Source organism: Synchiropus splendidus, chromosome 8 (genome assembly GCF_027744825.2).
Source record: "Synchiropus splendidus isolate RoL2022-P1 chromosome 8, RoL_Sspl_1.0, whole genome shotgun sequence".
NCBI lineage: Eukaryota > Metazoa > Chordata > Actinopteri > Syngnathiformes > Callionymidae > Synchiropus > Synchiropus splendidus.
The window spans coordinates 5,543,113-5,568,085 of record NC_071341.1 but is presented as its reverse complement, the minus strand read 5'-3'; the positions used below and the strand labels follow the sequence as shown (position 1 = coordinate 5,568,085).

The 24,973-nt window shown below is 41.5% G+C and overlaps 1 protein-coding gene across 2 annotated transcripts in view; it reads right to left on the bottom strand.

The window, feature by feature from the left end:
• The window catches only part of snx19b (sorting nexin 19b), a 29,013-nt gene extending 5,862 nt beyond the window's left edge, over nucleotides 1–23,151 (bottom strand). Inside the window, exons 1-12 of one of the 2 annotated variants that reach the window (XM_053873298.1) lie at nucleotides 22,917–23,151; nucleotides 21,898–21,945; nucleotides 20,108–20,381; nucleotides 19,824–20,018; nucleotides 18,363–19,583; nucleotides 17,365–17,563; nucleotides 17,195–17,295; nucleotides 16,994–17,113; nucleotides 16,561–16,682; nucleotides 15,475–15,568; nucleotides 15,255–15,405; nucleotides 13,098–13,227 (exon numbers count right to left, since the gene is read on the bottom strand). In XM_053873298.1, coding sequence (XP_053729273.1) covers nucleotides 13,098–13,227; nucleotides 15,255–15,405; nucleotides 15,475–15,568; nucleotides 16,561–16,682; nucleotides 16,994–17,113; nucleotides 17,195–17,295; nucleotides 17,365–17,563; nucleotides 18,363–19,583; nucleotides 19,824–20,018; nucleotides 20,108–20,311 — 2,537 coding nt within the window. In that variant the 5' untranslated portion in view covers nucleotides 20,312–20,381; nucleotides 21,898–21,945; nucleotides 22,917–23,151. The remainder of the gene's footprint in view (nucleotides 1–13,097; nucleotides 13,228–15,254; nucleotides 15,406–15,474; nucleotides 15,569–16,560; nucleotides 16,683–16,993; nucleotides 17,114–17,194; nucleotides 17,296–17,364; nucleotides 17,564–18,362; nucleotides 19,584–19,823; nucleotides 20,019–20,107; nucleotides 20,382–21,897; nucleotides 21,946–22,916) is intronic. The other variant, XM_053873299.1, reaches the window with a different exon arrangement.
• Between the last annotated feature and the right edge of the window lie 1,822 nt (nucleotides 23,152–24,973).

The following is a 24,973-nucleotide window of genomic DNA, read 5'->3' as shown; positions in this document are numbered from 1 at the left end:
TCAAGAACTGCCACAAGACTCAGCTGTAAAGCCCAATGTTTCTCATATAGTGTCTCGTTTGATTGTGCTTTTGCGATCAAGCTCATGTTTATTATGACGTCTGATGTAGCTATACCAGGGTCGCGCTCACAGAACAGTGTCTTCAAACCAAAGAGTTCAACTATTTTATGAAGTTGGTCAGTATATTTGTGTAAATGCAGCACGGTTCATGAAGAACAATTACTCTTTGAAAACACACAAGAGGAGTTTATCTTTTATGGGTAAACAATTAAAAAAGCACACTGTTCTCTTACGTGTGAACAAACCTGTGTGAGGTTTGAATTCAAATGACAGAATCATGACAAAATGTGACTTATTACTTCAAGGACGTGCACAGACAGACCCCAGCTCAAGCACCAGCCTGTCTCTTCTGCATGAGAAAAGTACCCTTCTGGAGGCCTTTTTTCTTCTGTCCACCCACCAAATGTATTTTGGTGGGTAGCAGAACATTTAGTTCTGGTGAGAACTGTTCCTCAAGCCACCTCGCCGTGGCCCCTCACACTCCACCTCATGCCACACAGAGATATTTGTGGACTGTCCGATATATTATTTGATTCTCACAAAGCACACAAAGTAAACGTATTTACTTACTTAATACTTATATACTGTATTTAGAATGAACTCATGGTAAAATGCACTGAATACAAAATATTCACAGATGCAAAGCTGTAATGTTAAGTCCTACAGCGAAGTGCTTGAGTCACTGTGCTACCACTGAAGATTAGTCCAAAACTTGGACAACAACATTAAAGTTATTATTATTTTGATTCAACTTCATGCTACGTTTTAACTTCAATGTGTTTTCATAATGACCTTTCTTTGTTTTTGTGCTGAGCAGGTACAGAAACATGAAACGTGTTCTATTTGGGTTGAGGGGTGGAGGGATTTAGCTAAAAGAGTTATTCTCATCTCTATCCAGCAGTCTTTGATCTACTTTGATCAAATCTCTCTTTGACACTTCTAACCTCAGAGTGCACCATCTGAGCTTTGGAAATAAAAAGGTTCATGAGCTCATCAGTAAAATGTCAATGGCGTAGATAAATCTTGATGAGAGAAAGTGTAGGAGACAAACTGACTGAAAAGGTTGTATAAAAAAAAAAAAAAGTAGCTCAGTTCTAAAACGCATTTTCACACTTTGGTTCAAAGTTACTGATGTGCTGCTCAAAAAGCCGAGCCTGCCAAAGCACGATGGCATCATTGTGGTTGGTTAAGTGGGATGGAGTATGCCTACATTAGCAATTACTTGGGAAAAAATACAAATATTTGCTGCGCTCCGCTGGCCAGACCCCTCTCTTCTCACATTGAAACCCAGATTAAATGATTCGAGGACATACTAGACATTTTGTGAATTCCCACCAGGATTAGAGCTGAAAGTGTGCCAGAGTAATCCGGCCACACAGGTGAAGAGAGCGAGCTTGTTTCCATGAGGCCCCTTTGCATAACTTCTGGACTTAATGTCTCATGATGAGCAAATTCTATGGGGTGTCTGTTGCTGAAGGGAAGAGTGAGCTGAGGGAGCGAGGGCTTGACCCTTTCATTGTGACTCAACATTTTTAAGATTTACTGGCTGATGGCTGGAAACACAGCGAGCGGCCAACCAGGCTGCTGCGTATGTAGGTTATTTAAAGCACAAGGTAAGGCCCAAAATACTTCAATATCCATGTGCAGGTCAAACTCGCAAAACAAGGAAAATCAAGTTAACAATAGAACACGAATGAGCAAATTATCAGATGAACGGTTAAGTAAAAGTCTAAGCGATACAACAACAAAAAAGCAAACAATCTTTTCCTTACACCTAAAACGGAGGACAAACAACAGTGGCAGAGGACAGAGAGCCAAGCGTCTTTCAGAACCCACAACTTCCATTGTGGTGATTCATCAAGCTCCAACGATGGAAAACTTCAGAGCAAACATCGACAATTTTCCTTTGTTTTTTTTCTTTCTCATCGTATTTTCTGAAATGGAGATCATTTCCTTCACTGAACACTTCACAGGCTGTTACGCAACACGATTTCAAAGGCAGTCTAAAAAAGTCTCCCTGGCCTCAACAATACACTTATTTTTCCTGCTCCTCTGCTGCCTCTAATGAAGTTATATCATGAGTTTGTTCTGGTCACCACAATGCAGAGCATCATCCAGAGAAGCAAATGAATCAATTCCTATGCCAACTACAACTTGGGTTTCCACTAGTGCTCTGTTGTTATGGCCCAGGATTTCATAAGTGTTCAGGAGAGGCCAAAAACTGGTCTCAATCATCATTTCAAGTTTTTGAGTCCACACAGAGTTGCGGAAAATAGAGTCGCATGTTGAAAAAAGCCAAACCACAGGTTGGTCCATTAGAACCTAATTGTAAGTTCCAGGAACAGTGATTTGTGCTGACAGATGATCAAATTGAGAGGTTGAATGTAAAATATGTTAATGAAATGAATATAGTATTTTGTCCCCAAACACAAATGACTAAACAGTTTATTATGTTAATGTTGCAGAAACCCACCAATTACTGCATGGATACAGTTCAGTATCCCCAGCAACATCAAGAAGAAAGCCCCAGATTACACTAGAAAAACATAATAACATCATGGACACCACAAGTCAGGTGATGAAAGGGAGTAGGTGTTTGTTTTTAAATAAGTAAGGAAGTAATTACGATTATTATGATTAATTAATTACAACAAAAATGTAATTTAATTTAATTTAATTGAACAGTTTTCTCTCCAGACAACAGGGAACCTTTGTAGGTGCAGGAGTTCCTGCTCCACTGATCACACTGATGCACAAGACACGTTGCAGCTAGGATGATAACAACAACAACAAACATGGAGGAATCCCTGAACAAAAGCAAACAAAAGCATCTGTTTGCTTTTGTTCAGGGAGGTTTTTCACTATACATGGCCAGGGTTTCCACTACTCTGAATGTACTTGAAATTCTTATAACATTGAAATTCTTATACAAATATTTTCAAGACATTAAAAGAGTGTTAGTTTAAATAAGGTGATATAAAAACTTGAATATAGCCACCACCATGATTTATTGTGCTGTTGTCAAACTGATGCAAAATAAACAATAGTTTGTTGTTTAAATGTATGTGTGGGTCCATCATTTGATTCAGTAATATACCACATTCATTCACATTGAAAAATGTGGCTTCTTGTGGCAAACATTCTTCTACCATTAACTGCGATTAATAGAGATGAATTCATCATAAATTCTCTAATTAACTAGATAATTTTTTAATCGAATCTCACCCCTGCTTTTTTTATAAAACAAAATTTTGGGGTTATGCAGGTAAAACTCGCAAAACAAGGAAAATCAAGTTAACAATAGAACACGAATGAGCAAATTATCAGATGAATGGTTCAGTAAAAGTCTAAGTGATATAACAACAAAAAAGCAAACAATCTTTTCCTTACACCTTTAATCGAATCTCATCCCTACTTTTTTTATAAAACTACATTTTGGGGTTCTGCCCGATTGCTGTTGACGCACTAGTGATCGGTGAGTATGACACATCACCGCCAATAAATGACCTCGCCACAGGCCAAAATCAGCATATGCAATGACAGAGCTTCAGAACCACAACAATTCTCAAGTCAGACAGCAATGACAGCCACAACATTCTCAGCAAACTAGCACAATTCAAACCCATCTAAAAGAGAAGGTAACAAATATTCAAGTCATTACCATGGACAGTGCCATGTGATCACAATAATACCAGGTGAAAAAAAGATGGGGAAAGGGTTACCAATGTCCAGTCATCGATCACGAGATCAAAATACACCTGTGGAAGCATAACAGCCACGGAGCTTCATCAAGAGAGTCGCAACCAGCCAGACTGTAACCATCCCACTGATCCTCACCATTTCTGCCAGAGTGCATATTTTGACAGAAATTTCATTCGTCCATGTTTGCCTCTCCAGCCATTTTACTGACAGGCCATTAGGCAGTTCACACAAGTTTCCTGCCTTATTTTCCCTAGCATTTTTCTGATGAGACAATCCGGAGTTATTTGAGGAAATAAGTTGCTCACATGTTGACATCACTAAAATAAAAGCACAGAAAACTAAGCGAAAAAAAGTACAGTAAGACGGTGTACAGCGCCTCCTCATGGGGCTTTGCAATCACCTGGCATACAAAAGACGTCCTCAATATCTACAGTACGTGCAGGATCTCAGTGACAATTAAAGTCCTTCACCCAAAGGAAACAGATTTTAGCTAAAAAGCACAAGGTACTTCAGCTACAAAAGATTAGTACTCTGCAACACTTGCATGTTATAGCACAGGGATCGACTGGAATGCTACATTTTGGCACAGCCAAGCTTGATTATTTCTGAAAAATGAATCTGAGTCTGGTAAAAAAAAAAAGAACGTTGTGCTGTACACCATCATGTTCTGGGTCAGTACTGAACTGAAACAAGCATGAGAATCACAGTCATTCAACAAGATGTAGCCAGTGAAGCAGACACACCAGCCGTCTGGCTCAGGATCACATCATCCCTCCATGTAGGCCACGCTGCTGTTTCACAGCCGTCTGCATTGTCTCAGTGAGGTCAGCTGGGTTATTGCCTGCATGTTTGAGTGTGTGAGAGGTTTTATTGGGACAGGGACGGCGCCTCGTTCCACACACCTGATCAAAACGCAGACAGGTGACGTCAGCAGTGAGACAGAAGGTATTCACATGGATTGCATTTCCACTGTCTTCCAGATGGTATGTCCTCACTTCCACCAACAATGTCTGAATAGTTGGAAATCCTAAACTTATCTGATCCTAAATCCTTTCCCTATCATAGGATTGTGTCAAAGTAATCTTAACATGGCTGGGCCACTGACAGATGAAGTAAAGGACCAATCTGCAAGGGCCCCTAAAACAGACGAGGACCACTTACACTGGCAAATCCTCACACAAAGAAAGAAGAGACTACAAGACAGTGGAGAGTTCTGTCTGCTAAGAAGTCAAACCACAACCTTTAGAGCTGCCTAAAGCAACACCTCAAAAGTTTCTCGGAAAGCCTTTCGCGATACCTTGGTCTATAAGTACCATTACCCATCAAATAAGGTTTGTAGTAAAAAACGATTACATGTCAACATGGCTCCTTCAACTCGTCCTCATACAACCTTAAGTTCAAAAACTGAGAGCTCAGGTTGCAATGTTGTCAATGGAAAGAGAAGTCATTTCAGTCACACTGTGTCAACAGATTTGTGTTCCCAAATACCACTCCACCACCACTGACATCGTGGTGGGATTACCGCTTAGAACACACACACACACTGATGCCATAAAAACCACTAGAGGCCTTTTCCAGCTCTATTCCCTCAAAAAGATTTTATCTTTTGAGCTGCTTTAATGGGAGGAGAAGAAGTCAAATAATATTTTCCTTTTTTTCCCAGGGCCCATGATGTATAATCTAAACATTTCTGGGAAAACTGACAGTACATATGGCACTCTAATTGTCAACCATTTATGCGGAATTTGCAAATGATACTTTTTAAAGCGCTCAGTTCCGTCGACCACCTAAAGAACACAACGTGAAACCTCTTTTCTGGCAGGCCCGCCTGATGGTATGGATTCATAACACAGGCCTCTCCTCATTTGACCGACTCTTTTTGCGCAGTGAAAATATACAGCTCCTCTTCATCTGGTAAAAGCAAAAAAACAAGTGCACTACTTTCTGTTTACCACTAATATGACTTATCCAGCAGTCAGTCTCTACATGTTTGAAGCATTTAACTTCTGTGTTTCATAGATTACAGCACACTGCCCAGTGCAAAGTTCCATTTTTGTTATATTGCAATATAGCCATGTTTGAAACAGAGGTTTTAGAGCTACTCATTTCATTTAGTTAGACACAAAAATTTGGAAATCCAAATAATGTAGATTAATCGCTTATAAACCTTTCGCTGTGAACCCTTTTCTGTGTACCAATTCCATGTGTACTGCATCTTGTAATGTGATGTCATAAGCAAAACACCCATGATGAAGGACAGTACACAAGATCGCCAATCGATGGGATGTTTACATTTACAAAACTTCAGGATAGACCACCGAGAGATGTTCTGTGCTTTCCACCCTGATGTTTAAGCTTGATGCTAAAGCTTAATGAATGAAGAAATCTATTATTATTATTATTATTATTGATATCTGTCCCTTGAAACTTTCAGGATTTCAGTTCACCTTTTGAGACAGACATATCAACTTGATAGAAAGTAGACTACCTAATCGAATACTATGTATAGTATCTAATCTAACCAATATAATATAATGTCATCAATCCTTGGGTTTTTATTTGATAAAATAAAGTAGCAAATGCATAGCTTCTAAGCTTTTGTCAGGAATCTTGAAACACGTGCCTCTCTTCCCTGAATTAGCAGACTCCCACAGAAAAACAACAAAGACAAACACAGTCAGAAACAGACTCCCAGACGAATGTAAACCGCTAGATTTTAGGGGCAATTACTTCAAGTGTTCTGTTTAGTCTGCCAGGAAAGATACAGTGCAGGTGACATCCTGAAAGGGAAAATCCCTTTAGGCTATGGTTAAGTTTCCAAAAGAGACGAAAAAGCATGGAATAAAATGATGTGCCACGGATATGCCAGTAGATCCCAGTGCTATGGTTTTCAGGATCTACTCCACAATTTGCAAGCGGTGCAACAGATACAGCTGTGAGTGCACATCTGTTTCATTACAGCTGTAGCCAGGCAGTAGCAGCAGAAGGTTATATCACAATGTTTTTCCAATTTGTGCTGGTTTTGTGGCATGTCAGTGCTTCACTGAGATTATTTATTTTTATACGACCACTTGTTTTTGGAGGCTTTGCACGGAGATTGGCTATCAATCATCAGACCAGCAAACCATTGCAGTGGTTTCCAAAAAATCTCACATCTCATTGATTCAACCACTTGTGCTTTATTCTGCCATAAACGCCAGACTGCTGGAGCTGGGATAATTCTGCATCCAGCTGCAGCAAATACAACTATATAGCAGGTTAGTCTGCATGTTTTTATGAGCAACACATCTTCTTATTGAATACATTGAATCACCATAGGCACTTGGTGAAAACCCATCGGTGATGGCAATAGATGACGTTGAAGGCTGCACTTACCCTTTAAAAAGAAGTTTAAAAAGAAGCAATAATGGAGGTCTCACAAGGTCGCATTAATGCCAGTGAACACAGGTGTGTTCTTGAAAACACAGGGCTGAATAACCATCACCTTTGGGATTTACTTCAGTTGCCATTTTAGGAGGTCACACATGCAAACATAACTAGGTCCCATTTTCTAAAATAAGTCAGATGAGATGTCACTGCACAAGTATGTCTCTGGAGGCTGAGGATGAAGTGGTGCTCAGGAGACCCATCTAAGGCTCCAGCTCAGGTGATGGATGAAAGCAGACACACAGGACGTGATGAGATCGAAGGCTTGTGGCGTGGCATGGCTTCATCCCACTGCTACAGTTATTCTAGACAGTGTTTAGCACTTTGGTTGTTAATTTTGGGAGCTACTTTTGACTGTATCAGGAGCATAGACGATTACAAGCCATATCTTCTTTCGTCTCATTACTGATGATGAACACCGACAATGGATAATTGCTGTTGCTGGGGGTCTGGAGTTACGCGTCTTTCATAAGCATCACCAAAAATGTCTCGGTATTTGACCTGCGCGTCCCCCTGAGATGATTACAGGGATCTGTTGAAATAGAAAGGCAACTGTCAGCCATACCTAGCCTGTGACTGAGGATAGCGTTTTTAGTAAGAACATTTTTGGACATTTTTGGAGCTGAAATCTTCTTCTCCCCAACCACATCCACTCCTCTGTGATTGGTCAGGAGGAAGCCTTCAGCCCACCTCTGTTCACAGCTGTAAGTAAGTTAAAATCCCTCGCAGCCAAAGTCCCACTTCCTCTTCAGATCAAACGTGCACTGCCCTGTGTACATGCTTCGCTGTTTAGAGGTGTACATACACAGATATCCTTCTTTAGTGGACCGAACAGCAGGTGGCCATATTACGTAATTGGTGCATCTACTGACTCCAACAAACATATAACCATGAGCAAGGGAGGAAGCAGAAGTGTTTATGCAGGACATTTTCTCTATTATCAGTAAAGAATGGTTATGTGTAACAGGTTAAATGACGGCGACTCGGTTCTGTTTCTCTCTCACTTCCGCTTGTGAACTGCTAGTAGTAGTAACTAACTTATTTGAATCACACTTTACATCTCTGATCTGTCACAAAGCAGATAGACTCTGCCTCAGCTCGATCTAATAAGGAGGTCAGCAGGGTCAGGGCTGCGCTGGAGGCAGAGCTTTATTCCTCCATCATGGAGAGGAGGACTTCAACACTAGAAACATATGCAAGAGTCAGGAAAGTCTGATTTGGTTGCTCTTTAAAGGGATTGAGAAATGAGACGTGATTCAATCACTGGAGGTTTGTGATAAGTGAGCAGCTGCAACAATGGCCCCCTCAAACAAGCCTGATAAGAAGCACAATGTCTTCCAGGTCTTGACTGCTTCAATTCAGAACAAATTTGTCACACATTGCTCTGATCACCAATACATTCTACCAGGGATAACTGCACAGAACATCTGAGAGGAATCGTCTCAATTTCTAAAGTAGACAACAATCCAGCATGAGCCGAAAAAGAATAGAAACCGTACAGTACACAGCGTGGCCTATGCAACCTCCAAACTATAGACACAACCGAATGACATTTCAATGAGGATTTTCTGTTGAGGATTGACAAAATAATTATTGGATTCTGCTTCAAAATGTTGGAACATGATACAAGAAGGGTAGGCTGACTTCAGCAGCTGATGTACCCAGATCATAATAAAGGCAGACATAACTGCAGCATAATTTATGCAATTATATCCAGACAAAGCCATCCACATGTCTTTTTTCAACAGCTTGAAAACGTAATTACAGATTTTTACTTTATTTTCCGGACTATTTTTGCAATAGGGCAAAATAGATGACAAACAAAATAACTCAGGATGTCAGGCAATCGTCCTGCAACAAGTCTAGAGCAAGCAACGACACAAATACAACACTTAAGAAAAGCCAAAGCTACGTATCAGCTTTGGCCACATCTTGTTTCTGTCCCAAAGCCACATTGTGGTGACTAAGTGAATTCAGCAGCAGACAGAGAGTGCTTCAGTGCGGCCAGACGGCTTCTTGTTCACCACAAGTGAAACCCAAGCACGCCACTGGATGTCAGACGAGGATGCCTTGGTTTTTATTAACTGTGTGGCAACATAAGAGACAGGAAAGCACAAAGATTGAGATAGTGAGAGCCTTGCTTTTGACGACTGCTGACAAGTAATGAATCCTCTGTACCCATGTTTATCTCAGCTTCCATGACTCAGCTGTCATCAAGGCCTTGGGGTGCCATCTACATTGTGTATTGGCATATTATTGGGCCGACCAAAAAAAGTCATTAGGAGTAAACAAAATCCAAACCTACCCAATTGACTAGTGTTTTTCAACGTTTTTTTCTAAGCCGAGACAAACCACCAAAGGAACCTCAGCCAAAGCGCAATGGCGCTTTGTCTAATGTTTTGTAGAAAATCACTTTTAATTCATGTAAACTTGAGACACTCTTCTGTTTTGGCATGCTATTTGCAGAAACAAATTGCAGAAAATGTATTTGTTGAAAAACGTCTACAAAGGGTATGGGCAATATACCAAAATATACCATGATTTATTAGGGATGCTCCGATCGCCAATACCGATCAGCCAGAGTGCCGATCACCACCGATCACATGGATTGACCATGAATTTGTGATCAAAATGATGACACCTTCTGTGTGTATGACGTGAAAAAATGAACCATTAAATCATTTTAATTCAGACACATTTTGATATACCTCTTCAAGAAGAGCGAAAAAAATAGAACCTTGCAGAATGCAGCAACTATTCTGTCAAAAGGACAATAGAAAAACATTTAACTTGATGTGAGACACCGCAGTTTGGTGAATCTCTAGACTAGAGCAATCGCTATGTCCGTGTCCTGCTCATCCTTTATTAGCATTAATGCAGACAAACAACAACACACTAATGTCTTTGTCTGCATTCGGATTAAGTGGCTTGACACTCCATACTTGCACTATATTTCAAGGGATGAATAGATTTGTTGAATGCAGTTTTAAGACAGAATACGTGTGTGAATGATAGGGACCCAAGTGGACAGGTGAAGTTACAGGATGGAGAGATAAAAAAGGATTTCAAGTACTTAGGCTCAACTGTCCAGAGAGTTGAAGAAGCGGATGCAGACAGGATGGAATCATTGGAGAAAAGTGTCAGGTGTGATGTGTGACAAAAGGGTGTCGACAAGGAGGAAAGGGAAGGTGTACCAAACTGTGGTCAGGTCATCAATGTTGTATGGTTTGGAAACAGTGACACTGAGGAAGAGACAGGAGGCAGAGCTGGAGGTAGCAGAGATGAAGATGCTGAGGTTCTCTCTGGGAGTGAGCAGGATGGATAGAATCAGGAAGCAGTAGATCAGAGGGACAGCACATGTCCGGTGTTTAGGAGACAAAGTCAGAGAGGCTAGACTGAGACGGTTTGTACATGCACAGAAGAGAGATAGCCAGTACATTGGTAGGAAGATGTTGAGGTTGGAACTGCCAGGCAGAAGGTGGAGTGGAAGGCCAAAGAGGAGATTGATGGAGGTGGTGAAGGAGGACATGAGGTTTGTAGGGTTTGAGAGAAGAGGAAGCAGAGGACAGGGTGAGATGGAGGAGGATGATCCGCTGTGGCCACCCCTGAAGGGAGAAGCCGAAAGGAATGGAAGAAGCTTTGATGTGACCTTGGACTTGGTCTTCTATCTTTTGTGTATTATGGCTGAGATAATTGTAACCACGTTTGAGGTTTAATTCATAGCAATCACTTTGTACCATTATCTCGATTGACTGCCAAGCACTGAAATGGTTTGGCTGCAGCAGGACTAGAACACACTTTTCAAGCTAAAAGTGTCACACACTAATGGTTACCAGATTGAGACGGTTGTGTCCTATTTTTATCCAGCAAACACAGACAATTCTCAATTGTGACCAAACAGCTGCTAGAGTAAAGTGCTTCACAAATCTTTTCATCATCTACAAGAGTATAAAGCATATATATATAGATAGATAGATAGATAGATAGATAGATAGATAGATAGATAGATAGATAGATAGATAGATAGATAGATAGATAGATAGATAGATAGATAGATAGATAGATAGATAGATAGATAGATAGATAGATAGATAGATAGATAGATAGATAGATAGATAGATAGATAGATAGATAGATATACACATAACTGATACTTTTACAGCAAGGACAATAAATCTGCTTATGAGTCAGCTAGCTGACAGGTGGGTTTATGTGTATCTGGGGGGCAGATCAACACCGAATACAGAAAATGTCCTACATTGTTGTTATAATACGAAGGAGATTGCATTCATCAAATAAAATTAGAGAGATCACTTGCTCATATTTGTGTATTTTAAACTGAGTATTACTTGTTAATTACCTTCAGCAACCTGTGCAGTAATAGTCGATTGGAAGTGACTATGACTCTGGAGAATTAGCAGTGCAGTACCGCTGAGGTGTGGCACACACAGGCACACAGCACCAGATTTACACTTATAATTTATAGAACACTTTGGTATAGCTTCTTGGGATGGTGGGTAATGAATGCTCCTACTGTTGGTATCAATGAAAGAATTAAATATTTGGTGGGTTGATCAACACAGCATGGACGTTTTAAATGTAGCTTCCATATCAGCAAAGCTCGGAAATCTTTCTTCTCAAGGATAATTGACAAGTTTTAACTATTGTTTCCACATCCAGGTAAGGTGAAATATGTGGCCTCGACCACATCTCCTCCACAACACAACAACTGCAGCTGAGTGAGCCCAGTTCTGCTCACAAACCAACTGCAGCTGCAATACAGATGCAGTGTTTTATCCATCACTTGTGCAAATTTAGAATTTTATTCTTTCACACACGCACACAATACAGTGTATTAGTTGCAGCAATAAATCTGTCTTTATGTGGGTCTCAAGTCACAAGTCATCTCTGCAACACTGACAGACTGCAACTAGATATAGTAAGGACTAAACAAAAGCACAGGCTTTCTCGCACTTGACTGCTGGTACATCTAAAATAGGTAACTGTTTCATTAGGGAGCAGGACTATTTTGGTGCCGACACCCCTGGGACCATGAGGTCACGGAGCTAACAGCACAAAGATAAGAACCAGAGAACACTGTCTACATATCCAGTTTACTGGCAGCGGGGGCTATACCTGTCCGCGACAAATGTTTGGGGAGTTGACGACATGCATTCCCTGCCAAGCCAGATAGATGGTGCCGTAATGCATACACCGTCAACACTTGCGGCAGTGGAAACTATTCCTGCTATTGATCCAAAGATCACGAGCCCCTCTAATAAGCACCAGTGTTTATGGTTCTGGTATACTAAAAGAAAAATTGAATCCTTTGTTTGTGAGTACTCCAAAAACGCCTGTGTTTAGTCAGGGTCAGCTTTATGGAATCCTGAACAGACCAGTCTCAGGAATCTCTGCTGAGGAACACATGGCCTTACATCTGATCCTGCTCCACTCTTCAACAAACTTTCCATCGACTTTTTACTAGAGAGAAAGTCCCAAAGATGGGCCTCAGAGGGAGCTCAGGAAGGAAAACCTAGAAAGTATTAAGTTTGTGTTGGTCAGCTCACTGGAAAAAGTTTAGATGATGGCATTTGATAAAGGCCTCAGCGTTTACAATCATGCAGGTCCAGATCGAGATAAGCAGCAAAGGTCCATATAAATAGGATGTCCTAAAAATATATCCATGCGCTCTGCTATGTACGCAGTCTACCACGCACAAAGATAGTACATTGGAGATGTTGTGTTGACATTATTCTGGACTGATAAACGTGAGAGTGACAGTGGTACATGGATGATGCTGGAAGCATCAACTACCCCAAATGCACTTGCTTGAAAAGCTTGAAAAACAGACTACATATGTCATATTCGTAATTGAAGTTTTTGCTTCTGTTTGGCAAGAGTGGTGTCACCTGTTGATCAGGGTTCCAAACAACAACCGGATGGTCCTCTGGATGTTCTCAGTGCAAAGCCAGCTCCACTGCTCCTTCATCAGTAGGCACATGATGTTCAGGGCCACTTCAGCCAATGCTGTTTCAGATTCTGCAGCATACAAAAAACATGATAATATTATAGCCATATTTCTGTATGTTTCTATCTTTTTGGTTTTTCTTAAACATGAACAATTTGACAGCCGACCGGGTTCGCACATATGTTTGCTAACATTGCCCTCGTGTGGTCACAGTGCGGCACTGTCAAGTGACATAATCGTAATATTATGGGCACATACTTTAGAAAACAAGAAAAAACGGTACATGGAAAACACATTATCAAAATCATACAGTAAGATGGCAAATTACATAACAAATGTTTTCCAGTCTCACAGTATCAGATAGGAATTACTCCATTTCAACTTGAGGATTTGAAATGAGAGTCCTAGGATGCGACCCCAAAGACCACATGCTGATGCACTGGGTTCCCTGCAAAGCATGACAGAGATCGGCGTCATGTGGTTGGATTGTGTCAGCAGTTCCTGCGTGCTGAAAGTATGGGTAGGATGGACTGGCATGCCGGTCCAGACCTCGATCCAATCAAGCATCTGAGGGCAGTGATGGGTTGGTGACGCTTCATGAAGCAGCAATCATGTAGATGGTGCTCTCTTATGAAAAATCTTTGGATATGAACAACTATATCAATGAACCCTCACACCACTTTTGATCTGTCATGAAGCCTCATCAGCCCATCACTGCCTGTAGGACATCATGTACCGTCCAATCCACCACCACATTGCACCAGTCTGGCACAAGACAGGTGACCTGATCCAGGTCTGGGTGGAGAACCACCACCATGCGGCAGCCTCACTCACCGCTGACCCTCACTGTGAACCCTCACAGATTTTGCACTTTTTCTGTGAGTAAGATTCTGAACCCGGACCTGCTCTGGGTCATGATTTCTTTTATTATTGTGTCATGAATGGGTATTAAAGATTTTACAAAGGCAGACTGTCCAACGAAAACGTGGGAAGAACAGGTGTTCAGTGTCCATCGAGGCAGGTTAAACTGTGATATTGAGTCAATAGATCCTGTTTTAAGTAAGTGACATAATCCAGCCTCTTTTAGGACAACGCATGTGACTACTTGAGAATAGCTTCAACATTTGGGTTAACAAAGAAAGAAAAACTCATTCCTGAAAGTGAACTAAATTCTGCTTAAGTGTGTGGTGTGTAGCAAAACTGGTGGATGCATACAGTACAACTGTAATGTCTGATGTACATTTCAATCACGTTAATGAAAGTACATTTTTGAGCAACTTGCAAAATACATAGCCAAAATGAATATTGAGTAATACATCAATTAAACGATGTCTTGTGCTGTCAGCAAGATATGGTTCAAACACAGCCATCTGCCAAGTGAGTTTCATATTTGACATCTGGAAACCAGAAGGCTTCAGTGTCCAGCCTGAAAAAGACACTTCATTTATCCATCATTCATCCTGACAGGATAAAAGGGTCACTCACTAGAGGGGCCTGTGACCAGATGTGTCAGACAGAATATGGTTTCAATTAAAAACCTAATGTTTCATCTCATCAGGAATGTCAAGCAGATCACTTCCATGTAACGCTGATGACATCATTCAAAATATGACTCGTGAAGTGACAAATCTGAGTGCAGCTATAACCGTATTGTACTGTCTCCACTGAAAATAAACCGACGCTGGCGACATTTTCCCGTAAACAGACTGACGTGAACAGATTAGCAACGAGACTTCATTCTAACCTCAAATTGAATTAGTGGCTTTAGCAATTTGAATTTTACACATGCCTACAGACATTCAACTCCCTTATACTTCTGAGGGAGTTCCATGTTGCTACATCTACTTATCTAGTGAAATATTCATGTGAATTCCCTTCAGTGTGTTAATAGTAGGGCCGATTGGATTTATATTACGACTCTCCAGGTACATTTTGACATTTAGTATGGGACCGTTTCACGACTCTGACAATCCCATCCTATAGAGGCGGATGTCAGCTAACAAGAATGTGATTGTAGTTGGATGTCAGCATGCACAGAATCTGAGCCTTTGTTCACAGCATCACAGAAGTTGCTTGAGTCTTTTACTGTAACACTCACCATCACTGTGACTCTGCTTCCCACTTGATTTGTCTTGCATGAAGAATCCAAATTCTCGAAGTGTTGGACTGTCCTGCTCTTGATAAGCAGCCAGATTTTCTTGTCCACTAATAAAGGCTTTCAAACTCTCCAAAGACATCCCGCTGAACATCTGATGAAGCAAAGCAAAAGGTGTTCAATGATATGATATTTCTAGGACAAATGTGGCATCATCACTTACAGTGCAAGTTTGTTCTGAACTGAACAAAACTGGTTGTCTGACATCAGAACCGTTCATCAAGGAGATGCTCTTACTGGAGAATTTCAGCCGAGACCTGGAACAATGCAAGCTCTTCAGACACAAACCACTCAACATTTTCATGCAGCGGAAACCAGGTCAAGTATTCTATGAACCTATTTAAGTCTCCTAAGTCTCCTCAATGAATAGTTCAGAGAGTAACCACCATCTCACCTCCCTGACCTGTGAATGCCAACAGTAGAACAAAGCATGGAGTCTGGATTTTCCTTCATGCAGACACTGATGTTAGCAGTTACAGAGACTCTGAGTCAGGATTTACTAGACTGAGGTGTGTAGTGTTTAGAGAAGGCATCTGACTTGGATCAGATGGGGAATCAACACAATTGAGAATAAATTATCTTTGTCTTTCACTTCATGATATGACCTTAACTTGATCTGTGTCAAGCATTTTTATCTGCATATTAGTCAGTAAGAACTGCCTTCAAGTCATTTGAGTTCAAAGGAAGACAACACAGAGACACGATGCTGAGCTTAGATTACCGTTTTCCTGAAAAACAGCTGAAAGAAGTAGTGTTCAAGACTGAATTTAGACCAAATCATGCATAGGCCAAGAATAATTCAAATGGGGCAAGACCAAGACCAAGTTCTTATGACAGCATTTCAGTTCTCGGTTTACTTTGAAAAAATGATTCTAGTTTCTTTTGTAGCAAGAAACAAATGTGTCTGTATGACCCATGGACTCATTATTATGTATTCAGTTTGGACTCAGTCTCTGTATGTTCTGGTCTCAACACATTCCTGGCAATAACACAACTAACTTAAAAGGTGGCTACAGTGATAAAGCAACTACTGTTTCAGATCCACAAGGAGACCAAAGTCAAGTGGATTATTTTAAAAAAATTTCAGATTTTCAGAGGCACAAACTCAGCGGAGTTCATTGTATCGGACAAAATGTCAGATCACACACTTAAGTATTAAGCTCAAAAGCTCTATGATGTAGTCTGTTGTAAAATGGGTATCTAAAGATTAATCATGAAACTTCACACGTCTTTTCATATTTATCCATACTTGTTCTTTTTGTCACCGCTAATCCTGCCGCCATCCATCTCTTCGCTATCCTCTGTTGGGCTCTGAGGTTCTGAACGAGGGAACGCTGTCTTCAAGGTGTCGACAATAGCATTCACCACAATCTAAGGCACAAAGAAACAGGATTTCACAACTTCACCTTTACGGATCATCTAGAGTGTGGAAGCGGAACACCCTGTTTTATAAATAACTCATTACTTCACATCACAGGACAGAGTCCATCAAAAGCTTTAAAAGCTGAAAACCAAATTAAAAGTCTTTTTTCTGACTTATCTAAAAAAATTAAAACTACACACTTTGCCAAATGTATATCTACTGCAAACTGTGAAGCATTGGGTTGCACTGTGACTCTAAATCACAGGTTTGCGCGATGTGCGCATGGCTGTAAATGATGAATTCAGGAACCAAATGTCACCTTGTCAATGCGGGATACGATGAAAGGCTTCTTCACAAAGGCAATTCTGGCATCAGTATTGAGAGCTAAGAACTCCTGCATCTCCTCACTGTTGGCTATTTCAGGAACAGCACAGAGATGCTGAAACAGACCACAATATGCGCCACATGTTAGCATGGTGGGTGTGGGAGGAAATGCTGCAGTAACATGAGATCAGCTAACCTTAACATAGGTCTCGAGCATCCCTCGCCTGGCTTCAATTTTCTCACTGTCCATGTTTCCGAAGGGCATTTCTGGAAATATTTTCTTGGGACCCTTGACACCTTCACTCATAGAAAACAAACATGAAAATCAAATCTCAAACTGAGAGCGAGAGAGTCCAATAATCACACCTTTAATGAGCTTCTTCAGTTCTCCTCTTTCCTCCAGCCGTGTTTGAAGGTTCAAAAACTCGCTATACCGCCGGTTGACCATGTGATAGGCCACAGGCTGGATAGATGGAGAACTCTCAAAAGCAGTTTGCAAAGTGTCTGGCTCTTCATAGACGGACTGGACACTCGCTGGGTTCTCACAGCCCATGGCAGTCTCATACTTGAGTAAAGACAAAACCACAAACTGTTATGCGGATGAAAGAATACACATGTCAAGGTTTAGATATAAACACACACACATGCTGTCCATAATGTCAATGTATCATGTAGAAAATTATTACAGTGCAACTGTACGCCAACATTTAATCACATTGCAAGTCTGCGATGATAAAGAAAAATCAGAATGTACTACAGCAGTTCTCATTACTTCATGCATGTAATAGGGTTGTGTTTAAAAAAAAGCAGTATTTATTGGACTAACATGCATTAATATTAATTTAGATAACTTAGCCATTTTTAAATGTTGAGACAATTTCATTAAATACATTTTTAAATCATTTTTTTCTGTCTTGTGACAAACACTGTTGTAATGAAGGGAATTTTAGACAATTAAATGTAGGGGAATATAATTTGACTTAAACTGTATTAAAGTAGTTTGAAGCTAAAATTCTGTAGTGCATATTTCTTAGTATTTAAATTATGTTGCATTTGTTAAGTTTGCACTTCAGCGCTTCCATCTGTATTGCCACTTGAACATTTTTTTTCCAACCGGTCCCAAGTCAGATTGGACGCAAGTCAAATGCCATTCAAAATAGCTGACGGGAGGGTTATAGGTACTACTGTAGTGGTAGATCGCTGTGTGAGAGTGAGATGCTAGGATACTGTGCTGTCGTAACTGCTACGTGCTGTGGTGCGAGACATTGAATAAAAAATAAATCATCTGCTGGCTGTGGTCGTGAGTACAAGTGGTGGTAAGTCGAGCAGGACGTAAGTCGGATGTCACTTGTAAATATTCTTACTTTAATGGTGTAGAGTGTGTAAGGGTGCGACCCTGTGCCGCGATGTTCCTTGGCCGTGATGGTCCCAGTGATTCGAAGATTCTGTATGATGATTGGTCCATCAGGACTACTTAGGGCCTCAAAACTGAAGGCACCCAATGGGGAAGTGCCTGACAGTGGTGTGGCAACAGTCAGCTCATTGCTGCTCCCCAGTCTTCCAATCTCTACGCCAAGGACAAGCTCTCTTGTGGCAGTTGTGGAGGGAGAACTTCCTTCTCTTTCATCACTGAGGAGGCTTCCAAAAGAGGGGCCCGTCACCTGCCGAACTGGAGAACAGACACTACTGTCTAACTGATCCACTGAATTCACCAGAACTTTAGGACAGTGGCCATTGACTGGACTAGGACAGACATCCTCCGAGTCATTGCCACTGTTGCTCTCAACAGAAGTTCCATATTCTTTTTGTCTGCCATACAGGCCATCTTCTTGGCCCATCATCAGCAAGGAGTCGATTGAGCTTCGCTTATAGTCAGCTAATGGAGAGTCCAGATCAGAATCATTTTCCTGGTAGAAGGGGTTGGACTTGGCTCCTCTCATGTACTGCCTCAAAAAGGGCTGTGCGTGATCTTCTTCAGCAATGCTCTGCTGACTTTCCAAATCATCAGCATCGACAAAGTCACAGGCAGAACTTTCAGTCTTGACGCAGTCACCATTTTGAGCCAGAGCAGCTTCTGCCTGTGGGAATGGTGCCTCTGTAGTCTTCTGAGATGTTGAGTCTTCATTTAAGGGCCCCTCCAATTGCACAGGAGACTGCACTTGTTGTGTAGAAGCAATAGGTGCATCTGGTGACACTTTGTCTACATCGTAAGAAGAGCCTCCAAAGATTTCAATCAGCAGAAGGTTTAGCCAGTCTGGATCCGAGAGTTTGGCCATAAACGGAAGCAGGACATTGCAAGTGATGAGTTCTCCAACAACTAAACGTCCTGTGTGTGTTTCCAGGTGAGGCGACGGAACCAACACGTGCAGCAACATATCCACCAGCGCTCGTGTGTAGTTGATGTGCACCAGCTCACTCTCCATGGCAGGGTGAGGTGTGGTCATACTGGAGTATGCCCTCCACATCTGCTTGTCCTCACTGCTCTTCGCCGCGGGAGGATTTCTGAGCATGGTCACTTGTTCCTTGGCACGTAGGTAATCTTGCAAGTGGGAGCCAATCAGGTGCAGGATCCTCTGCGTCAGAGCCTGCAATGATTTAACACATTCTGTCTTCATATGAACAGCTAGTATTAACTTTAATATTCCAGCTCAAGACATGCTGACTTTTATTGAGGGATTTAAAACAGACATAAATGTGAACATCATATAAAAGGTTAAAGGTTTCACCTGCAGTATTGTGCGATTAAAACACTGACTTCAATGAGCGCAGTGTATTTCCAACATGAACACTGTAGTTGACACAGCAAGTATGTGTAAAGATCCCACCTTTCGATCCACTTTTCTTGCACGCATCTTCAACTCCATACCCATGGAAATCATTGCCTCGTGAACTTCCATTTCAAACCTTCTCTCCGAAGACACAGAGGAGTACCATGAGGACACAAAGTCCCTCACAATTTTGCTGACTGTTTTGTGAATCTCTTGGTCCAACAGCAGCTCATCATCATCAGATGGTTTAATCTAAGAATTTAAAGATAACTGAGTTAATATAAGTCAGAAAGAAAGAACACACAGTAAACAAAGGTCACTTGATGGGATTGAGTTCATACCTGCTCCAGTGTGATAAACCTTTCGAGGTGAACCACGCTGTTGGACTCCAGAACAGCTTGTGACCCCAGCCAGCCGCCAAGAACAACCAGAAGGCTTGTGAACACACACAGCAACCAGATGTTCACAAGCAAATGGAACAGCACCAGCCATGCAACCAACACACCCAAGCCCAACAAACTCCTTTGGCCAAGTACGTCCGTCATGTTGGATCAAGAAGCTCAGGGAGAGACGTGCCACTCTCTACATGCTACAGCAAGACAAAATCAGTGAAATCTGTAAGCCAAACAGAACACAGAATGCATTATAAGATTAGCCATTCAAGTATTTACAGTGGGAGCAGTTCAATATTCCCCTCCCAGCACAGTTCCAACCTCTGGAGTGACCCCCCCTCTTCTTGTGGGAGTGTCTTTGAATAATGTAAACCCCACCTACTCATTGCGCTACGAGGTGTGAACTGAAGGTGGCGCTTTCTCCTCATACACAAAGCCCAGAGTGACTAGTGAAAGCTGGGCTCACACCAACTTTGGTTGTATGAGACAACTCCAGTGTGATGAGGGCTCCACACGTCATCCCTCCACTCATTAAAGAGTCCTATGTCACAGGAATAAATGAAATGTCACATGTGACATGGGACAAGCTTGGGTTCATGAGACGACTTGTTCATGCTATTCCCAATCTTAAATCTTATAAATGCTGGTTTGGCGTTGTATCTGTAGCTTTTAATTTGAATTTAAAAGCTCAATGTGCTGTTATTTTTTATTTTATTTTATTTTAATAGATCCGCTCATTCAAGTCTGGTGACTCTGGTGGAGCTTTGACCAAGCTGATCCCTTCAGATGGTATGCATGCTCCAGCAGCAGTGTGTTTTGGACCATTGTCCCGGACAAAGCGATGGTCTGATCAAAAATGTTGTCTTATGTACGTCGCAGCATGCTCCTTAATCATTTAGTGCTTTAAGTGAAAAAAATGCCCAAACTCCCTTTAATTCTAAGGATTAAGTTTGTCACACAGTGTAATGTTAAAAGTTTTGGTTGGTCTTTCTTTCAGGTGTGAAGCGGGGATTGGGGAGCGCTTTTGTTCTGAGCCTTTCACTGGTGTCTGTCCCAACAAGCTCACAATTCACATGCTGGTTGTTGAATGATGTTGATGAGATTTTAGGATTGTGAGGAACAGTGTTTCTGTGCAGGGTGAATGGAGAGAGATGTAATTTGTAACTTTAACTAACTACTTTTTTATGTAAAATTGACCAACACTGGGCGGTTCTAGCCACGGGTGAACCAGGCAAACACCCTGGTCAGCATGCTAAACTGTACTCTGTAGCAAAATTAACTTTTGGTTTTATACAATTTATTTATTTAAGAAATGGGCAAGTAAAAAGGCAAAGTGCGCAGAGAGATGGCAACTGTAAAATGCTGACTCAAAGTTGTGCTGTTGGGTCTGTGAAGGGAGGAAGGGGTCAGGGGGCGCTACTTTATTGGGGGTTCATTGTTGTTGTCAGTCACAACAAGCTCTCTAATTTTGTGTTTGTGCCAAGCAGGCTTGGCGCGCACGCTCCGTGCATCGAGGAGCCGGGTTGCCAAATCCATACGCATACAGTCATGTGTTATTTTGTTTGGTAAGCGATGCAGAACGGTACAGTTTGATGATTGAAATTCATCCAAGCACCTCCCCGTGGATAATGAAGGCACTGCAGCTCAGGCTGTTTAGGCGTGTTCCCCGCTGACATCGTAATTACTGCTGGGGAGTTGCAGGGGTATATGAAAGGAGCGGTCATGAACCAGTCACAGACCTTTCATGGAGCCACGAAGGAAAGCGGGAAACTTTTGAATCGCTTCATCTGTAAGTACACGCAAAGATATGATGAGACACTGTTGACCATTCACCAACATTCAGAGCAACGCTCCATTTATCACTGTTGATTTTAGTCATTTGCTACGCTTCATGTTAATAAACTGAAACATCACAACTCATATCATCAGTGCAACAGTTGAGGTTTAAACACTGAATACAATTACATTTTATATTTCAACTCCTAAAGCAGGTATTCAATATATTCTTGTTTTTTTCTAATTTTGTGCTGAATTTTTTTTGTTTGTTTTTTTACATAGACCAGTTAAAATTCTCTCTCAGAACACACAATTAAGGTAATACAATTGAACAATGAGGGAAATAGTCCTCCCATTATCAAATAAGTGAAATTTGTTTCAACCTGTAATAGACAGAAACCTCTCTGGTCTTCTGGCATCTCCCCTCAGGGGGTCAGCCACCAGCAGCTTATCTAGACAGCAGCCTCCGTTACCTCATCCATGAACGTAACGGTTGTCTTCTCTTTTCTCTGCCTTACATTCTTCATCTAACATGTTCCATCTACCCTCTCTCTACATATCCAATTCCTGTCTCCCAACAAAACTGCGTCTCAGACAGCAACAGTTCAGAAAAATGAGGGAAATGGGAATCTAAACTTTGACGTTGATATCATTCTAATTCATTGGCTCAACCATGAATCCACATAGCTCAATTATACATTGATTTGATGATATAAAACCATTACAATCTGATGTTATGAGACATTCGGATAACATTCCACGAGATGATAAGTGCCATATTTAGCATAGATAAAACAAAGAATCATACAGACGTGCACGACCGGAGAAAGAGTATATTCAAAGACATTTATGACGATATCCATCTATCAGTTGATATACGCTTAGCAGCAGGCACACAGGACATAATTTATTTATATAGTGTGGAGTGGAAAAAAATGATACAAATAGTCTTAAACATAATAGCTTATCGAGTGACACACACCTTCGATTATCGGTTGGACATCTGTGGTGTCTGATGTGGAGGACAGATGTTTGTCTTCACCAACTGCGTGTTCTTCACCTGCATGTCACAAGAAGCGTGTGCAGCAAAACAAGACGTAAATCAAAACATTAGTCATAAAACGGCGATAGGCTGTCGGTTCGATTCCTTTTAGGTCTCGTGAGCAGATGTTTACTTCCTCCCCAAACACTCTTCTTCGAAATATTTATACTGTAATCGGCACAGTAGAGACCCCTAAAGGACATTATGAAGAACTTCAGTTTCTTCTTCGTCGGTTTCAGACACGTTTAATAGCTGCCATCAACTGGTCAGTAAAAGAACTGACTCGGTTGGGACAGCGGACTGTGTTTTCCCAGTTTCCCAGTGTGTTGGTGTCCGCTGGTGTCTCTAGCTTTGGTGGGACTGCTTTATGACATGGCGTATGAAGTTGTCAAACTGCTGGCTTGAGAAATGTATATAGAAGCCACTTATTTTCAACCATGTTTTATTCTATTCACAATCTATATCCAGCGATTGTTATGCAGGTAACAGTAAGCCTCCCATGAATTTTATGTGAGAGCTGTTGGGAAATATTAGGATCAGCAGTGGCCTTCTTGCTTCCAGTGCAGGCACGATTTCATTGTTTCTCAAATGTGAATGGAAAAATTAAGGAAGATTTCTCCTGCTCAACTCCACACACGGATGGACAGTGGCATTTCCTCTGGTGCAACAAAGCCGAGGACAGGCTTTAACTGATGCTCCGCCATTTAGCACTTGTCTTTTCCAAGTCAGCCTTTTGTTTGTACCTGGTATTGTTGTGCTTGTGCTCTGGTGTTGTTGCTGGTGTCTTTTGTTCTCTTTTGAATGGTACCCACCTTGGACTTCAGCTGTTTCCATTTTGTCTGAGATATTTTTTATTTATTTCAAGGAGCGGTCATGAATTTCATCAGGTTATTACATGAGAAGCAAACTGTTTTTAAAAGCCTTTAATAGGAAGCTCAAGATAAACAGGATCTCATCAGCGAAGCTGCAGGGAACTCTGTTGATCTTGAAACACTTGAGTGCCAATGACAAGCACAACAAAGTGAACATCTTTAAAACCTGAAACTTGGAAACAAAGGTGTGAGTGAAAAATAGAATTGATTCCATTGGCTTGCTGCCCATGCAGGCTCCGCCCTCCTAATAAACCTTCTTTTCAACTGAAGTTAAGTACTATTTCTTCATCAATATAGAACAAATCCCTCACGACCAGTACATACTTGGTCCAGAAACATTTTGAACCACTGCCTGATACGAGAGCCTGTGAGGTAAGCCCTTGGAAACTAGAGGCTGCTGACCAAGATCCAGCCAGTCAAACGTCCTCTGGCCCTTGAGGACAATGGCATCAAATAAAAAATGGCTGACATTCACATACCCAAGGCATTGATGACTCAGGTTTCTTCACCGACAAGCCTGACAGAGACACCTTCTCATCGTGGTCTCTCATCGAATGATGGGCACCAACCCCCACAGAGGCCTGGGTCATGTGGAGAAATGCTGGTCCAAGCTGGGTCTTGTCTTCAGCCATGTCATCGAGAAAACCCACCAGAAAAGACAAATTTTGAGTCAAAGCTGGCCTCCATATGCACAGTCCCTGTCCAAAATGTGGCCGTAGGTTTTGCTTTCCTTCAGCCCAAGGTGAAGAACTGGCCAAACAGCAGGAGCACTCCCACCTGGTGTGTTGATGTGACGTGCAGTTAGTGTCTTCTCACATATGAGTCAGATGACAGTAAAAATTATTTCACAACGAAATGGAAAAACAGCTTAAATGCAGCACTCTATTTCTTCCAAAGCAAAGACCTTCAATGGAGGCAGAATTGCTGACCAAGATCATGCCATGGTCCAGCGTTTGAACTCCCACTTTTTGTTGTTCTCAAGAACTCATAAACAACTGCTAAAAGCTGACATTACACATTAACAGACTGCTGTGTAAGCCCCTCATTAGTTCAGTGACTTCTCTGATCCCAAAGCACGACATGTGGATGCAACCCTTGACCTGGCATTTTGCTTTCTTCAGCTCT